The sequence below is a fragment of the Sceloporus undulatus genome, chromosome 2, assembly GCF_019175285.1.
Source record: "Sceloporus undulatus isolate JIND9_A2432 ecotype Alabama chromosome 2, SceUnd_v1.1, whole genome shotgun sequence".
Classification (NCBI taxonomy): Eukaryota; Metazoa; Chordata; class Lepidosauria; order Squamata; family Phrynosomatidae; genus Sceloporus; species Sceloporus undulatus.
In genome coordinates, this window is record NC_056523.1 from 125338486 (window position 1) to 125356392 (window position 17907).

General features: G+C 42.6%; 1 protein-coding gene across 2 annotated transcripts; it reads right to left on the reverse strand.

Moving 5' to 3' along the window:
* Window positions 1-9027: 9027 nt before the first annotated feature.
* Window positions 9028-13731, reverse strand: DNAJB1 (DnaJ heat shock protein family (Hsp40) member B1). 2 transcript variants are annotated; one of them, XM_042452056.1, is made up of 3 exons: window positions 13444-13724; window positions 10856-11421; window positions 9028-10215 (listed from the first exon to the last, which is right to left on the reverse strand). In XM_042452056.1, exons 1-3 carry the CDS (start codon window positions 13652-13654, stop codon window positions 9985-9987), a joined length of 1008 nt encoding a protein of 335 aa, XP_042307990.1. In that variant the 5' UTR covers window positions 13655-13724; the 3' UTR covers window positions 9028-9984. The 2 variants fall into 2 exon arrangements, with proteins under 2 accessions (XP_042307990.1, XP_042307991.1); XM_042452057.1 differs by lacking the exon at window positions 9028-10215 and having other exon boundaries at window positions 11061-11450; window positions 13444-13731.
* Between the last annotated feature and the right edge of the window lie 4176 nt (window positions 13732-17907).

Consider the following 17907-nt stretch of genomic DNA (forward strand, 5'->3'; position numbering starts at 1 on the left):
TTAAAGAGACGGGACTTGACCAGCTGCAAAAATGAGAGTGCATTCTTCTATATACTTTCACAGAAATAACCCCCACTGAATTCCATGGCTCCTACATGCAGCCAAGTGGGTATAGATAGAATTACAACCAAGAGCTTCCCCCACTGCTTCACATATTTTACCAGCAGCATTTTAAGGCATGAGATAATCTGTCTCACTAACTGCTTTCTTTACAAGAGATCAAAACACCTAACTTCCAGAACTCCAGTTGTCTTGCAGTCCTACTTTGTCAGTTTCTGATGTTCAAGAGGGATATTGACAAGCTGGAAAGTGTCCAGAGGAGGATGACCAAAATGGTGAAAGATCTGGAAGTCATGTCCTATGAGGAGTGGCTTAGGGAGGTGGGTGTGTTTAGCCTGGAGAAGAGAAGGTTAAGAGGTGACATAATATAAATAAGTAAATATTTTAAGGAAAGTCATATTGATGGAACAAGCTTGTTTTCTGCTGCTCCAGAGACTAGACACAGAGCAGCAGTTTCAAACTAGAAGGAAAGAAATTCCACCTAAAACTTAGGAAGAATTGCCTGACAATAAGAGCTGTTTGACATTGGAACAGACTCCCTCAGAGAGTGGTGGAGTTTCCTTCTTTAGAGTTTTTTCAACAGAGGCCAGATGGCCGCCTGTCAGGGGTGCTTTATGTATTTCTGCATGGCAAGGGGTTGGACTGGATGGCCTTTGCGGTCTCTTCCAACTCTGTCATTCTTACCCTATGAATGAAAGCCTCTGTCACCCTGTCATCAACAGCACTACTCAGGTCCTGCAGATTCAAGGCCATGTCTACCTAACTGCTTGTGCATCAATGTATATATGTTTTCATAATACTTTATAATGTTGCTGTTGTACATTGACATAGTATTCTTTCTATTTCCATATAGAGGCAAGTCTTAATTTACCTCAGGGTTGTGTTCCTAGACTTGTGATGAAAATTGAGATGTAAATGGGGGAAGCTAATTCCTTAAGGATTCATAAAATCACAGAACTGGAAGAGACCTCAAAGGCCATCCAGTGCACCACCCACCATGCTTTTTAACATCAACAGTACATGAAGCCACTGGGAGTGGTCATCCAAAGCTATGGGGTTGGGTGTCATCAGTGTGCTGATATCCAACTCTCTCCTTTACAACCGATGCCACAGAAGCTGTAACGATACTGAATATGCTTGTCTGGATGCAGTACAGGGTGTGGGTGAATGGACTAAGGCTAATATTGGCCACTGTGGAACCCCACAGGCAAATGGCCAAAAGTGAACATTCAGCCAAGAAAGACTGGATTCACTGCAATACAATACCCATATCAGCCAAACAACCTAGAAGGTTACCATGGTAGATGGTACCAAATTCCACTGAAAGATCCAGGAGGACCAAGAGGGACACACTCTCCCTGTCCAAGTCCTGATATAGGTCAGCCACCCAGGTGACAAAGCTATTGAATGTTCCATAAATGGCTCCGTAACCAGAAACATATAGAAAGTCCAGAAAACTTAAGGGCAATAGAACCCATATATGGGTATACCTCTGTTAATGAAATAGATGTGTCACATTTTTAAACAGAAACTTTGGTCCCTGAGGTAGAAATAACATGGAAAGAATAGGGACAGGCTACTACACCACAAAACACACACACACACAGAAAAAACACACTTCAATGAGTTTCTGCAAATTATTTATTCCAAACTAACAATATGCACATGTGAAATGAAACAACCAGGTTAAGTAAGCCTTACATAAGTAAAAACATTTTTAGCTTTTTGGAGACCATTGAAACCTTCTTCCAAAATGTATCCTGGGATTTCCCCCCCCCTTCATCAGCCCTCATCTTTTTTATGATTTCCATTCTGATGGTCAAACATATACTGTAGATCTATTCTCTCCTTGTCTTTAAAAAAAAACATACTGGAGGGAGCTGGTAAAGCAAGCTTGTCTGTGCTCTCCCTTTTGCATTTTCTGTGTCCAGTAAGGGATTCTGGAAGGTGCTGCTGTTTAACCTCCCTGTTGCAGAGAGGCATACAAACAGTTACAGTTGGAGCTAAAGTAAAATCCTGCTGTTTTCTACCTTAATCTATTAAACCGGTTCATCAAGCCCGTAGTCTTGGTTTCATTTTTGATTCTTTATTCCCCAGATCCAGGCCACCGCCAAGGCCTGTAGATTCTTTCTCCACAGCATTGCCAAGATCCGTCCATTCGTCTCAGCCTCTACTGCCAAGACTCTGGTCCATGCCCTAGTGGTTTCGCGACTAGATTATTGTAACCTCCTTCTGACAGGGCTTCCACTTTCACACCTCCATCCTTTAATCTCTGTCCAGTATTCAGCTGCCCGTATTGTCACATCTGCTCGCCGCTTTGACCATGTTTCTCTTCTTTTATCCTCCGTTCATTGGCTCCCCATCCCCTTCCGCATCTGGTACAAGCTTTTGTTGTTGAATTTCAAAGCCCTCCATGGACTGGCCCCTTCTTATTTATCTGAACTTCTTTCTCCTTACCTTCCCACTCATACCCTCCATTCTGGTAGTCAAGGTCTCCTGTCCCAGGCTAGGATTTCCACTGTCCCCTCCTGGATTCATCCCTTCTCACTTGCTGCCCCTCACTCCTGGAACCTTCTTCCCCCACGTGTGCACCTCATCACTTCTCTAACTAGTTTTAAAACTGAGTTAAAGACTATATTGTTTAGAGAAGCGTTCCCAGGGGTGCCCCTGGATGCCTTGTTTTAACTATCCATTAAGAAGCTGAGCCCTCCCTCCCATCTATCTCCCTTGGTCCAGGCCTCAGAGGTAGATAAGAACTGCTGGACCTGATCCCCTCCCCCCCACCACCATTTCCTTCTCCTTCTGTGTGTATCATTTAGGTTGTAAGCCTGAGGGCAGGGAACCGTCTAATTAAAAAGATTGTATGTATGGCGCTGTGTAAAGTTACAGCACTATATAAATAAAGGTTATTAATAATAATAATAATAATACTGCAGACTTGGTAGTGCAATTGGCACTAAAAATCATCTCTCTCTGGCTTTGACCATGTTCCCAATGCCAATGCTGCAAAAACCTTCCAGCTAGTCAGAGGATGAGGAAAGGGGGTGGGCAGGCATAAAAAGACTTTGGTGCATTACAGACCGCCCTAAAGCGGGCAGTCTGCCGCCGCCGCCGCCATTTGCTGCAGAGGGAAGCCCCAGCGGCCAGACCGCGAGGCTTCCGGCTGCAGCGAAAAAGGAGCGCCGAAATGGCGCTCCTTTTCAAAACGCAGAAGTGGCGCCACGAGGAGCGAAGCGCGCCCTCATGGCATCACTTCCAGTGCGCCACGTCTGGACGCTGTGCGTCCAAACGTAAAAATGACAGCGCCCATGTAGATGGGCGCTGCCATTTAGGACGTGCTCCACGCATGTTGGGAACAGAGCCGGTTAAGGGGCAACCCTTCCTAACCCTAGGATGCCCCTTCCTAACCCTAGGACGCGCGGAGTGCGTCCTAGATGGCGGTCTGTAACCTACCTTTGTAAAAGACTTTGTCAGAGGCTTTGTTAACTGAAGTATGCCTGTATTTGCACTCCCCAACAACAAGTATTCAGAACTACAGTATATTCAACATTCTAATCCTAGAGATAAAAATGTCTTCCCATAGGAATTAGTAGACACAGCTTTTTCTTCAGTTAATTTTTTGATCCCCTTTTAAAGCCATCCAGGCTGGTGGTTGTCACTACATCCTACAGAGGCAAATTCCATTATTCGACCATGCAGTGTGAGAACTTCTTCCTTTTATCTGTCCTAAATATTTTACCATTTACTTCCCATAGATGATCTCAGGTTTAGACTCCTTTGACTATTTTCTCTTCACTAAGCATAATTTTGTATATACACCTGGATAAATCTAGCAAGAAAATCCCAGAATAGGTTCACTTTAGGGGCACCATAAGTCGGAAACAACTTGAAGGCATACAATGAGGTACTCACCCTGCCTGTCAGGGAGCTCTGATGCCTCACCAAACTACAAATCCCAGGATTCTATTAGAGTCATGGCAGTAATAGTAGTGTCAAACTGCGCTAATTCTGCAGTGTGAATACAACCCTAGTTCCTTGATCATTTAGGTTGTCCAGAATATCTGGAAGGCTGATGAGAGAAGACATCATAGGTGTGTCCCAGTATTTCCCTTCAGCATGTTTGGAAGCAGATATGAGGAAGGCAATTCTGAAATATTAAACATGGTAAACCCTGGACCCCTTCCAATTGCATTTAAACGCATGCTGCTCGAGTCTCCAAAAAACAGGAGTAGTGCTAGCAAATGAGCATTAAGTGGGGTTTTCTTCTGCTTGTTAATGTTTGCTTGGTTCCACACTGGGTTTTGACTTTGATATCACGTTAATCTTATATTGTATAGCTTTGAGTATTTTTTTTCTTTTTCTGTTCAAATGTGATATGCCATGAGAAGCTGTTTATGGTGAGCTGATGTAGATCTGCTATAGAAAAGCCATGCATCAATTAAATTTCCCACATATTTCCCAGCAATATGGTTGATATACTGCACAAGAACAGTCACACCACTAATTTGTATGATGATATTATGTTTGCAGTAGAAATTCCCAACACAGCATTTGCCTTTCTCACAGCAATTGTACTGTGGGTCAAAATGTTTCATTGAGCCACCCCAGTTCAAGATCTGTCTCCAGATCAGCCCTTGCAAGCTCAGGCCCCCATATACATATAAATCAAGGGTGAGAAACAAGGGGAGGCCAGGGGGCCACATAATGCACATGAGGAGACCTCGAAGGGCCACACGCCCACAAATAATTTTTTCTCCCAAAACTCCCTAGGGATATGGGGGCATTTTCAATTTTATGCCCTCCCACAGCATGCTAGGCTCAGAAGAGGGCATTCACTTTCAGTTTTCAAAAAAGATGTTTCCTGGCCCAAGGCTTCAAAACATGGCAAAATGCCCCTACGTCCCCTAGAGGGTATTTTCATCCACCGATTCAAGCATCCACGGATTGAAAATATTCCTAAAAATATAAATCCCAAAAAGTAAACTTTGATTTTGGCATTTTATATAAGGAGCACTGTTTTACTATGCCATTGTATTTAATGGCACTTGAACATTCATGGATTTTGGTATGCATGGGGGGGGGAGTTTCTTGTAACCAAACTTCAGTGGATACCAAGGGCACACTATACAACTGTGCCCCCCCCAAAAACCAAAAAAACCAAAGTGGAATTCCTTGTCCTAATATTATCTTGCAATAACTTTATTCTAAACTTCATTTGCCACTTGATCACTCATTCCTCTTCTGTGGAGCTTTCTTGTCAATTTATTGAAAGTGAAACACTAATTAACTTTGTATCCTTAAGTCTCTGTCCATTTCACAACCCACACCAACTACCTATCTTTTACTGAGAAACTTTTAAAAAAGCATCCATACAGATCACTGAGGCATTCCAGTGTTTACTTCTTTCCCATTTTGAGAACTGAGCATTTGTTCTCTTTAACAAATTACTGATCCAAAGGAGAACCTCTCTTCTAATTTCATGACTGTTTAACTTTACTCAGGGGCTTTTGACAAGGAAGTTTGTCAAATGGCTGTTGGAAAGGCCAAGTAAACAAGGTTTGCTGAATAGACCTACCCTAACATGATTGTTGACATTCCTGAAGAATTCAAAAGGATTAGTGAACCAAACTCAATTCTTCAGAAGCCATGTTGGCTCGTCAGCTACAGTATATCTGCTTTTACACGCTCAGTCATTTTATCTTGAGAGGCGTAACTCAGTTAACTAGGGTCCAAAACACACTGCAGAAATAATCCAGTTTGAGACCACTTTAACTGCCCTGGACCAAAGCTAGGGAATTCAAAAAATGGTAGTTTTGTGAGACTTTTTGCCTTCTCCATCAGAGAGCTCTGTGCCAAAATAAGCCAGTTCCTAGTACTGCCTAGCACTGAACCAGGGCAGTTATCTCAAAGTGGAATATTTCTGCAGTGTGTTTTGGACCAAAGCCTCTGATAAAAGCTCATTTTTAGTCTTTACAGGAACCAAGCCCTTTTCTTCTATCTAGCTGGGTTTTATGAGGTGGGGGGTTGGGGCATTGGAAAGGAAAAAGTGGAGAAAGACAGGCCTTTCAGTACTGGATTGTAGCAACTTGTCTACTGTAAATGAATACAGCTTGGAAAAGAATTATGTTTTAGGTGATCTACTACTGGAGCTGTGTGGTCTTACATACAATAGGAAAGGTAAACAAGCTGCCTCCTGAATCACTTTCTGAGAATGTTAACCCACACATTGAAAAATAGATCTGTAAATTTTCATGACTAAAATGGAAATGAGGCTGTTAAAAAGATTAGATTGTAGGATGCATTTTGAAAGACGCTTTCAAGAGTTCCATGGAAAATTCGGACTGTTTTCATTTACTTATGAAAGGTTTACCTGACCTGGTTGTTTCATTTCACGTATGCACATTGTGAACTCTTGAATTAAAATTACTGAAACATGTTGGCCTGCTCTACTTTTTGTGGTCTAGTAACCTATTCCTGTTCTTTCCATGTTACTTCTACTTCTGGTGCTAAACATCAACCAAAGTTAAAGCCCAGGCACAAATCTACTTCATTAACTTAAGTATACCTGTAATTATTTCCATCAGTCTACTTTGAGCTGTTAATAGCCTTGTAAATCTGGGAAATCAGTATGCAATGGGATCTTGTAGCATCTTTGAGATTAACTGAAAGAAAGCTGGTAACATGAACCATCGTAGGCTTGAGTCTACTACCCCGCACCATATGTTAGTCTTCAGTAATCTTGGCCCGGTACACACTGCCAGGAAGCGGTGTCCTGGTGGCAATAGTAGGGCTTGAGAACGCGCACCAATCACACGCTCCCAAGCCCTACTACATGCAGGTGGTGCCATTATTGTGCGGCACCACCCACACAGGGGGCATGTTTATGACATGTGGGCATCTGAGCGCCCACACATATTTTAGAGCAAGCGGCATCATGGGTTTGTGGTATCTTGGTGGTACTTTTCCTGACTGGTTCATGAAGAAGGCACAGCTTCTCTTCCTGTAGTTTTGTGAAGCCCTGGACCATTCACTTGCAAGATTACCCTTATAGCAAGTACATTTCTATACCGCTTATCAGTGAACTAGCACACGTTAAGCAGTTTACAATGTGTAAACCAATTGCCCCCAACAAATTGGGTATTCATTTTACCAACCTACAAAAGGTTTACCTTTTGTTACCAATTGTCATATGAAATCAAGCAAATGGTTACACTTAAGCAAATGGTTACACTTGAAGCAAACTCAACTTTTGGCTTAATCATTCAATTGTCTTCTTAACCCAGAACTGGGGTCTGCTTCAAGTGTGACATTTGACTCCAAAACAGGAAATATCTAAAATGGGAATTAGTATCAGATAATCTCTGACCAATTGGTAAATGACAGCTGTTTCACAAAGATCATATAATGAAGCAACCTGTAAATAGTACACTGGAATTCCTGCTGTTATCAGAGCTGAGGGACATCAAGTCCAGCTTCTGTAACAGTCCATGCATACAAGGAGTCATGTGTATGCAGCTGTTAAATGAGTCTTGTCGAAACTACTAAGAGAAATGCATGATCAGTTTCTCAAATGCCAAGTCAAATATAGCAAAAGAATTCACCAGTGCATTTGAAATACTTTTTGTAAGAAAACTGCATTCTGATCAGTCCACTTCTTAACCTGAACAGTTTTGAGCATGACAGCACAGCACATGTACTTGAAACACCCTCTGGCACATATCAGTTGTATTTTAGAAGCAGTAAAAAGCTGCTTACTTACCATCACCGTATCTCCAGCCTGCACAAAAGCAGTTATGCCATTACTATCATTAGGATATCAGGCACAGCATAAGGAACCTTTGGTTTGACTACCATTTTACTTTATGACAACAGCAGGACTGCTTGAGAGGCATGCACAGATAGCAACATGGATAAGCCACATACAATCTTGCAATTTCTGGTTTTGAAAATAGGCTTATAGAGCAATATTGTACAGAGAATATAGCATTTCAATACTATAAAATGGTATGTTTAATTTTAACTGTTCCCTTTAAAATTATGAATTTTTATGGTGAAATGCTGATTGTCCTGTCTAGTATTACTTTTGATCTACCAGTTGCAATCGTCAGGCTTTATTCACAAATGTAATACAGTTGGCCCTTCTTATACACTGATTTTTATACACAGATTCAACCATACACGGTTTGAATATATTTTAAAAAAGTATAAATTTCAACTATCAAACCTTGATATTCCATTTTTTATAAGGGACACCATTTTGCTATGCCATTATATTTAATGGGACTTGAGCATCCATGGATTTTGTTATCCACGAGGGATCTTGTAACCAAACCGCAGCGTATAACAAGGGCCCACTGTAGTCACAAAGCTTAGGATGTTAAGCATGACACAGAATACTTTACTCCATTATCCCATGCCTGAATACACCAGAATTCATCCCTAAAAGACACATGGATGTATGTTTCATACAGTACTGTGATATAATATTGAGATTTTTAACTGACAAGTAGTGACTATATGGCTAAGAAATCCAGGGCACTAGCATTTATAATATTTCCTTTGACTTTAAAAGAGCAGAGTTGTTATGTGAAAAAATGAGGGTGCAATCTTGCATAGAAAATTAAAGCAAGACAATACTGGCTAGCTTTGACAACTCTTATTCAACAATTCTAATTCAGTCTTCAGAATTAATTATCCAGAACATCTAGTGGTAGAAGAAATGTATGATAATTCAGTAGGTGTATGTTCATCTACTCATTGCATTCTAGTTCTCTTTTCTAACTGTGCAAGGAACTTTTTTTCTCTGCTAACGGAGGATGGTCATCATGACTATTCTGTCTTCTATTAATTCTGCAGTTACTAGTACTGTATTTAATACCACCATAAAATGAGTTTAATATTATGCATCTAGTCTCTTGTTCAATGACCATGAATGAACGCTCAGACCTAATATTAAGCATCTGTTACTTTTTTAGCTTTTACTAATTAAAGTAAGTTTTATTGAGAATTTACAGGAGACAGTAACATTCAATGACTCAAACAAAAATTTCTTTCAAAAAAATATCTACCACTGTACATACTTTTCATAGTTTCAGGCCCTTTGAAATCTGTTAAACCAAGTTAAGCTGTGAACATCTGACACAGATCTTCTGCCAATCCACTTGTTAAGCAGAAACCAAATGACCTATCAGGACCAAGCCTGATGTACATTGATGTGCAGTCAAATATTGCACTGAAAAACGTATAAATCTCTTTATATGCTTTCCAGAAGCTATTAGATTTTTGTAGTCTGCTAGCACGATATCATGCTAGGAGTGATCAAATTCAAACCACCCTTGTAAAAATAAAAAAAGGTTGAGTTATTTTCATAACCAAATTCAAGAATGATATCCTTCCAAGAATACTAATACATGGCACCATTTAAGAAGGCATTAATGAGGGCAGTACTATATAGTACAGCAAGGGAAAACTCAATATTGAAAAAATCTCACTGGAAAACAGACTGTAAAATGTGCAAAGAGAGAACAGAGTACAGCAGATGAAAGATTGGAGAAGTTTACTTTTCAAGTCCAGTTTAGAGTTTAGTCTAATTCTTTCCGACAGAAGATGTACATGGACACACCCTTAAATAGGACTAGCCAAATAAGTGGAGGCAGGAATCATAACAGGATGTTGCTCTCATATACAATTATCAGATGTTCCACTGATTCTGTCTATCAGTAACTGCACACTGCTCTGCAAGGACAACATGGGTCTAAAGCCTTTGAGCAGTGCAACATTCATCTTGCAATATCTAGATTCTGTGAAAAACGTTTGATAACATGAAGTTACTTTCATACCCACTGCCAAACAGACCCTGAAATCCTGATTTCAGTCCAAAATCCTCTGCTATGGAGGCACTACAGTCCAGTTCTGCCAGGCTTCCTATATTGGCAAGATCTGTTCTAGGACGTTTTTGGAAGACTGTGGAATTCTGTCTGGGAATCTTACATCGAACTCAATAATAAGGTCTCCTCGTTGGTTTGGACTCTTTGGAAAGGGAAGGCCTTCTCCAGGAATTCTTCGCTTCATTCCAGGTTTAATGACATCTTTGAACACCATTGGTATGTTCCTACCATCTAGTGTTGGTGCGTTCACAGTGCAGCCACACAAAGCCTAAATATAAAAACAAGCCAAACAATTATTATATTTTCCTGCAAAATCAGTAGGGTTCACTTTTAAGAGAATTTTTTTTTAAAATTACAAAAAAATAAAGATTCTAAATTGACAATTAACCAATCTCTCCAAATACAGGTGAAAATGTTCACAAAACTGAGCTGAACTTTTAACTTCCCAGTGGCATCCCAATTTGTACATGGTTACTATACTAAAGGAACCAGATACCATCTGATCTCGGAGGCTAAGCAGGATAAGCCTTGGTTAGTACTTGGATGGGAGAGTGCCAACAAATACCAGATTCTGTTTTTTCAGAGGAAGGAACTGGCAAAACCATCTCTGAGGATTCCTTGCTTTAGAAATCCACCTCTGAGTATTTGTTGCTGAAGAAAACCCTGTGAAATTTGTGGGGCCACCATAAGTCAACAAATGACTTGACAGCACATATACAAGTAATCATGGGACCTGCTTTGTTATTGTACTCTAATAATTCTTGACAGCAGCTATACAACAATATGACAAGCATTCTCTTAATAATCATTATGTAAGGGAAAGGTGATTTTGGGTATCCCAATGTTCATACTTTTACAAAATTCAAAATCTTCCACTTCATTTGCCAAAGCCTGGCATTTCAACTTACCTCACGGAGGCTGATCTTGGCTGGGTATACAATGTCTGACCCATCTCTCTTAAAAATGTTGTGTGGCTTGTCCTTTAAAACAAAGACAATATCAGCTGGAATGTTGTTTGGTGTTTGGTCTCCTTCTTTGGGGAATGTAATTTTAGTCCCTTCTTTCCAGCCACGTTTGACTTCAATTGTTAGAATCTTATCCTCGTTGCGTGTGGTTTTTCCATCTGGGTTGAGCCGTTTGTGAGAAATTTTCATTTTCTTGGTGCACCCGCTGTAAATCTCCTCCAATGATACTCTCAGCTCATGAGTGATGGGTGGATCTTGTTTCCTGCGAATGTTTTCGTGGCCCCCACGAGAACGGGAAAAGCCAATGTTGCCAAAGTTTTGAAAATTTGTGAAGGGGTCATCAACGTCCATATCTTCATCTCCATTCCTCTGGACAAAGAAAGTATCAAAAGGGTTCCGTCCACCAAAGAATTCTGCAAACATGGCATGAGGATCTCCATGAAAGGTGTAGGTGAATGAAGTGCCATTGGGACCCCCTCCACTGCTGCTGGGACCACCTCCCTTAAGTCCTGAAATATAGAAAAGACACAAATAACTTCTTGCAGTTGTAACAATAATTACTCAGCTGTGCATTCTTTCAGGTTACATAATCGCTTCTAGTCCAGAGAGCCAGTATCCATTTTATTCATATTGAAGCTGCCTGAAATGTCAGAGAACTGCATCAGAATCCTAGTTATAAATACTTTAAGCAACTCTGATATCCAACAGCTCTTGCAAGTACTCCCCCCCCTTCAGTGTGTTTAGTTCAGTACAATTCCCATTTATTTGCAAGATCCACTAAATCAATGCTTCTGGAGACAAAGCACAACTGGGAGCACATTTCAGCTCATCCTGTACATGCTACCAAATGTAAGTTCAAAACAAATCCTGCCAAAAACAGTGCTATCAAGCGAAAGGCAGGGTTGCAACACAAAGGTTAGCACAGGAATACGCTAGAATATTCTAGCAAGTACTAGAAGACTCATGGAGCAAAAGCTCCACCTATCTTCGACAGCCTGCCACGCAGCCCAGTATACGTATGTTACCAACACCCATTTACAGGAAAATGTTCAGAATGTTCTATGGATGCAAGTCGTGAAACGGAAATCAGGACAAAAGAAAGCTCTGCAAATAGAACACAACTTGTGCAAATAAGTTAAGAGCTTCTCTTTTGTGTACAACATCTATCAATATTCCACTGAAGGGGCTGCTGTGTTTCAAAACAAGTCCTCCATTGCCAACAAAAGGCCAGAAAGTAAACACACCCAGCAAAAAGGAAACCTCAAAAGACAAAAAGAGACTGATCTGCAAAATAGGAGGAAGGCGCACAGATCCTGCACTAGGTTGTCCTACTGGTTGCAGAGTAAGGCTTCCCTGCCAGGCAGAAACCTGTCGATGCGGAGATGTGTGACCTTAAATACACAGCCAGAACAATTCAAAGATGGCAAACATCTTGCTGGCCTCCAGGGCGACCCAAACTGAAACAACTTGTTTTTTCACCCTTTCTCCTCTCTCTTTCCTCTTCCCTTCATCTTTCTTGGGGGGGGGGGAACCAGTCCCGGGATAAATGCTGATCCTTGTTTTTAACAAGGACTGGAACATCAAGAGCTCTAAAAAAACCACAAAGGAGCGGCCATCATCATCATAGAAGCGAAGCGAAGATGGCAAAACCGGGGGGGGGGGGGAGGGCAGCTACGACGAAAGAAGAAGGGAGTCAACAACATCACTGGACGGCAATGAAATCCAGGCTGCATCCACACTGGAGAAATAAATTGGCTTGGCACCACTTTAACTCTTTTTCTGGGAGCCTTGAGCCAGACAACAAGTTAAAGCGGTGCCAAATCGGGTTATTTCTCCAGTGTGGATGCAAGCTAAGCTTGTCCTGCCTTATAATAATAATAATGATGATTTTTTACACGAGGCGGGGAACAACAACAACCAACACACACACACACACACACAACACCAGTCAAAACACACATCATCGCTTTAAACATGAAACGCCCCTCATTTAAGAACAATGGAGCCAGCGCCGAGTTCCAGCGGCGGACTCTGGAGAGGCCAGGGTTCGAATCCCGGCTCTGCCATGGAAGAGGCCGCTGAAGGGACCCTGGGCGAGTCACTCTCTCAGCCTCAGAGGATGGCCACGGCAAGCCTCCTCTGATCCAGCCCTGCCAAGGAAGCCCCGCGATGGGCGCCCCTGAATCCGAAGAGACCCAAGAAATCAAGACAGAGACCGAGGGCCAAACCAGTTCGAGGCCGCTTGAACTGCCCTGGCTCAGGGGGCTCTGGGAACTGTAGTTTTGCGAGACATTTAGCCTCCTAGGTCAGAGAGGTCTGCTGCCACAATCAACTACAACTCCCAGGAGTCCCTGAGCCAGGGCAGTTAAAGCGGCCTCGAACTGGGCTATTCCTGCAGTGTGTTTTGGACCCCATTCGACCTCCCAAGTGCCTTTTCCCTCCACGAACAACAGGAGGAGACTCAACAAGCCCAGGCGGACGGCTCCAAGGGAAAGGGCCTCCCTTCCTCCTCCTCCTCCGCCGGTGCGCACCTTCCTCGCCGAACTTGTCGAAGATCTCCCGCTTCTTGGGGTCGCTGAGCACGTCGTACGCCTCGGCGATCTCCTTGAAGCGCTCCTCGGCCCCCGGGTCCTTGTTCTTGTCCGGGTGGTAGCGCAGCGCCTGCTTGCGGTATGCCTTTTTGATATCGTCCTCGCTTGCCCCGCGGGACAAGCCCAGTATGCGGTAATAGTCTTTCCCCATGGCTGTTCAGGAAGCCCTCATACAGCAACACCGCACACCCGCCGACGCCGGCTCTAACTCCGCGTCTGGCGCTACCCCCTCCGTATTTATAGGGCTGGCGGAGGAATCTTCCAGAGCTTGCCACAACGTTCTCCGCCCACCCGCTCCGCTTCAGCCAATCACGATCCAGCACTCTGTTCTCTCCACCAATAAGGGCGACGCGAGGAAGTAACGGTTGGTCACAGCTCACTTCGTGATTGAAATGCGAGGGGGGGGATAAAGCCTTCGATGTGCCACCAACGGTTCTCGCTCTCGGGGTTCTAGAGGGGATAGTGCCCTCCGCGCTTGCGCGCTGGGCGAAGCTGGGGAGGCGCGCGTTTGAGAGCCTGCCTCCGCCCGGCCTCAGTTAACAACGTCTCCTTCCGCGTCGAGTCCCCCATCGTATCGCGGAAGAAAGACGCTCCGCCCTAAGCCACGCCCCCTATTTCAACCATTCTAGTCAGGAGAGAATATATAACTTGAGCTTTAGCGCCACAGCAGTAGTGGTCAAACGGGCGCAGCAGAGGGATTGTGAGAGCCATTGTTGTGTCGTGGGTACAAAACACACTGCAGGAATAGTCCAGTTTGAGACCGCTTTATCTGCCCTGGCTCAATGCTAGGGAACTCTGGGAACTAGTTTTGTGAGACATGTAGCCTCTGGCAGAGAGCTCTAGAGTCACAACAAACTACAATTCCCAGGATTCCCTAGCACTGAGCCAGGGCAGATAAAGCCATCTCAAAGTGGATTATTTCTGCAGTGTGTGTTTTGGACCGTAGTTTGAAACTTTAATAAAGGCTGTGAGCTGCTACCACACTCCAGAATTAATACACTTTGACACTGCTTTAACTGCCATGGGTCCATCCTATGGAATCCTGGGATCTGTAGTTTGTTGTGACACCAGAGCTCTCTGCTTCCGCACTTTAGAAAGAATCCAGGTTGACACCGCTTTTAACTGCCATGCCTCAATGCTATGGAATTCTGGGAATGGTAGTTTCTTGTGTCACCAGAGCTCTCTGACAGAGAAGGCTAAACATCTCACAAAACTCCAATTCCCAGAATGCCATAGCATTCAACCAGGGCTGTTAAAGTGGTGTCAAACTGCATTAATCCTAAAGTGCAAATGCAGCCCAGGAGGCAAACCTCTGTTCACCCATGGAAACCCACTGAGTGGCCTTGGCTAAGTTACAGCATCAGCCTAAATGTAAGGCAATTACCTCTGGATAAGAAAAGAAAGCCCTTATGATAGAGTAACCATAAGCCTAAGTCAATTTGATGGCACATAACAATAACGGCTCCTGCAGATCTCCCTGAGGGACATGTAGCCCTCTAGATGTTAAACTGCACATCCCATCAGCCTTAGCCAGCATAACCAGTAGTAAGGGATGAAAGGAGAGGAAGATCAGCAGTACAACTTGCCCATTCTTATGGTACAGTGAGTGAGAGAGAGTGGGAAGCAAAACTAAGGACTGGAGTGTGGCTTTGGCGCGGCTGCTGGACTCTTAGGACGCAGGCATCATTTACACAGCATACCTTCAAAATGACCCAAAGCAGCTTTATTTTGGCCTGTCTGCACTGGCCCATAGTCTGTATGAGCAAGCTACTGAATAACATCCTCCAAGCACAAGCCAGTTTCAAGTGTCTCAGCACAGATCTATGCACAGGAGTATTGCACCCCATTTTGCTACCTTAGTCAGAGAAGCAAATAGCACCAGCCCCAGTCAAGGGGCATAGTATCCAGGGCAGATAAGTTATATTGCCACCCTGAGGCAGCAACAATGAGCTAATTTTTTAGTATTGTAAACTGCCCTAAGATCTTTAGATGGAGAGTGGGATAGAAATCTTTCAATAAATACATATAAAAATAAGTCAATAAATGATCAACAGCGCCAGGCCAAGCTATTTTGCTGCCCAAGGCAAAAAAAACCCAAACAAACACAAAAGACACAACGACACAATATTTTGAACACAAAATTCCACCTTGCCTGGGGGGGGGGGCATGCAATGAAACTGAATGGACACTGATGCCAGGGTAGCATTTTCCCTTGCAACCCAAGGCAGAGCTTAAAGGTGTATAAGGCAAGCAGTGTGGCATTCACAGTTCTTTTTGCCAACACCTTCCTGCCATTCCACATCTCAGAACATCTGCTATCTGGAGCAGTTGCCCCACTTTGCCTAGGAGCAAGGCAGCCCTGCTTTTAAAAATAAGTAAGAACTGCCAGCCCTTTCATGACAAGTAGAATTGGCTATCAGCTGCCTAACAGACTGAACCTGCTTTAATCCTTCTGTATTAACCAGGGTTTGCTCTCAGGTACAGGATTGCATTACAGTTTTAAACTTTGATTGAGGTTGAAATCCTTTCAGTGTTTCTTTCTGGCTAATGCTTTGGGTACTTTCCTATAGCAGTGACCAGGGAGTAGTTCCTTATTCTGTACAATGCAGTCACTAAAATGTTCTGTTAGTTATTTCACAAATTCTGAAAATGCCATATATACTCAACTATAGGTTGACTTAATTAAAAAATAGAGAGGGCAGGTTTGGGGACCAAAATTATAGATTTTGATTTGATTTAACCAATGTTGAGGGCAAAACTTAGGGGCATGTAACAAAAGATCTAAAGGGTGAAGCAAAGGGAAACAATGCCAAAGAACTTACAAAATTCTAGTAACCTATCCAGAATGGATAAGGAGAGAATTGAAATAAATTGTGGCTATGTGATGTCTGGGGTGGGGAGTGAGGGGCTTGGGGCGACCAGGCACAGGCAGGGCTAAGAAAATGCTCTTATGTCCAAAAGCATGAAAAGGCAAAGCAAAGAAAATGGTACTACTGTACGTAGCAATGATTCTATAGCCTTTAACTTTAATGTGATAACTTTGCCAGATTTTAACCTGAAAAGCTGGCAAACATACACAAAAGTCTTATTCAGATTCTTCAAAGCCTGTACCTCTTGGCACTCCTTTAAGGGGGACACCAAAGTGTTGCCACCCCTGCCATTTTCCCGGCAGGGCATTCAAAAAGTTCAGAAGTGGTGCCATGGCAGACAGAGTAGAAGAGGTCAGTTCTTGTTTTAGATACTTCCAGAAGGGACTAAGCTCACTTTCCACCATGGAATGGTTTATTTTTTGATAAGAGTTAAAGTACAGTACTAACATTGACCCATTAATAAGTCGACCCAGGGTTTTTTGAGTCAATTTTTTTGAGTTAAATTTCTAGACTTATACATTATTTACAGTAATTGCAGGTTAGTATAAAATAATTGTGATTAGACGTTATTTCATTTTGCATCTAGGTGTCTACCAGCCACCCTTTAGGATAATTCTATTTTCCAATAACTGAAGAGAGGTAACTGGCCAAATTTTTGGATTCCCCCAAAAATCTATGAAGCTGTAGTGCTGCCTTTTGTAATCATATGTGACAACAGTTTTCTGGAATATTGGTGGTGCTGTGACATATAAGAATGTGAATAAAATGGTTAAAAGCAGCATAATCTGCATGTTTCTGCTTTCATTGCTCTAAAACCAATCATGGTGAAAACAGATTGTTTTTCAATGGTTCTAAAACCACTCCTACATGTATGTACTTGAAAACATTTTCATTGAATAGTGTGATAACTTCTGAGTAAACGTAAATTTGATCTCTTCATTGTAGGCATGGAAATAGCCCGTAAATCCTTCTTGCTTATTGCCATTGCACCTGTAAAATCTCACCTGCAACACTGTTTCAGCCAAGTGATGAATGGAGCAGTAAACCTAAGTTCAGACCAGCTGAATGCCTCAACATCAGATTCATTTGCATCTTATTCTGTTGACAAAAACAAATAGATGGACAAGTGGAATCACAATTTTATCTGTTCTTCACAAGTTTAAATAGAATTCAGAATCTAGGGGTGCATCTACAGTAGTTTGACACCCCTTTCAGTGTTTTAGCAACATCCCATGGAATTCTGGGATTTATAGTTCTACAAGGTCTTTAGTCTTCTCTGCCAAAGCATGGTGGTGCCTCACAAAACTACAAATCTATAGATTCTGTAGGATGGAGCGGTGATGTCAAACCGCATTATTTCTACAGTGTAGATGTACCCTAGGTCAGGGATGGAAAAGTATGGCCCTCTATATGTTGTTGGACTTCAACACCCAGCAATGTAGCCAGCAAGGATAATGGTGAGGAATGCTGCGGGCTGCAGCCCAATTTGGCCTCCTCTGAAAGCTATCCAGTTTGGCAGCCATTGCCAACTCTT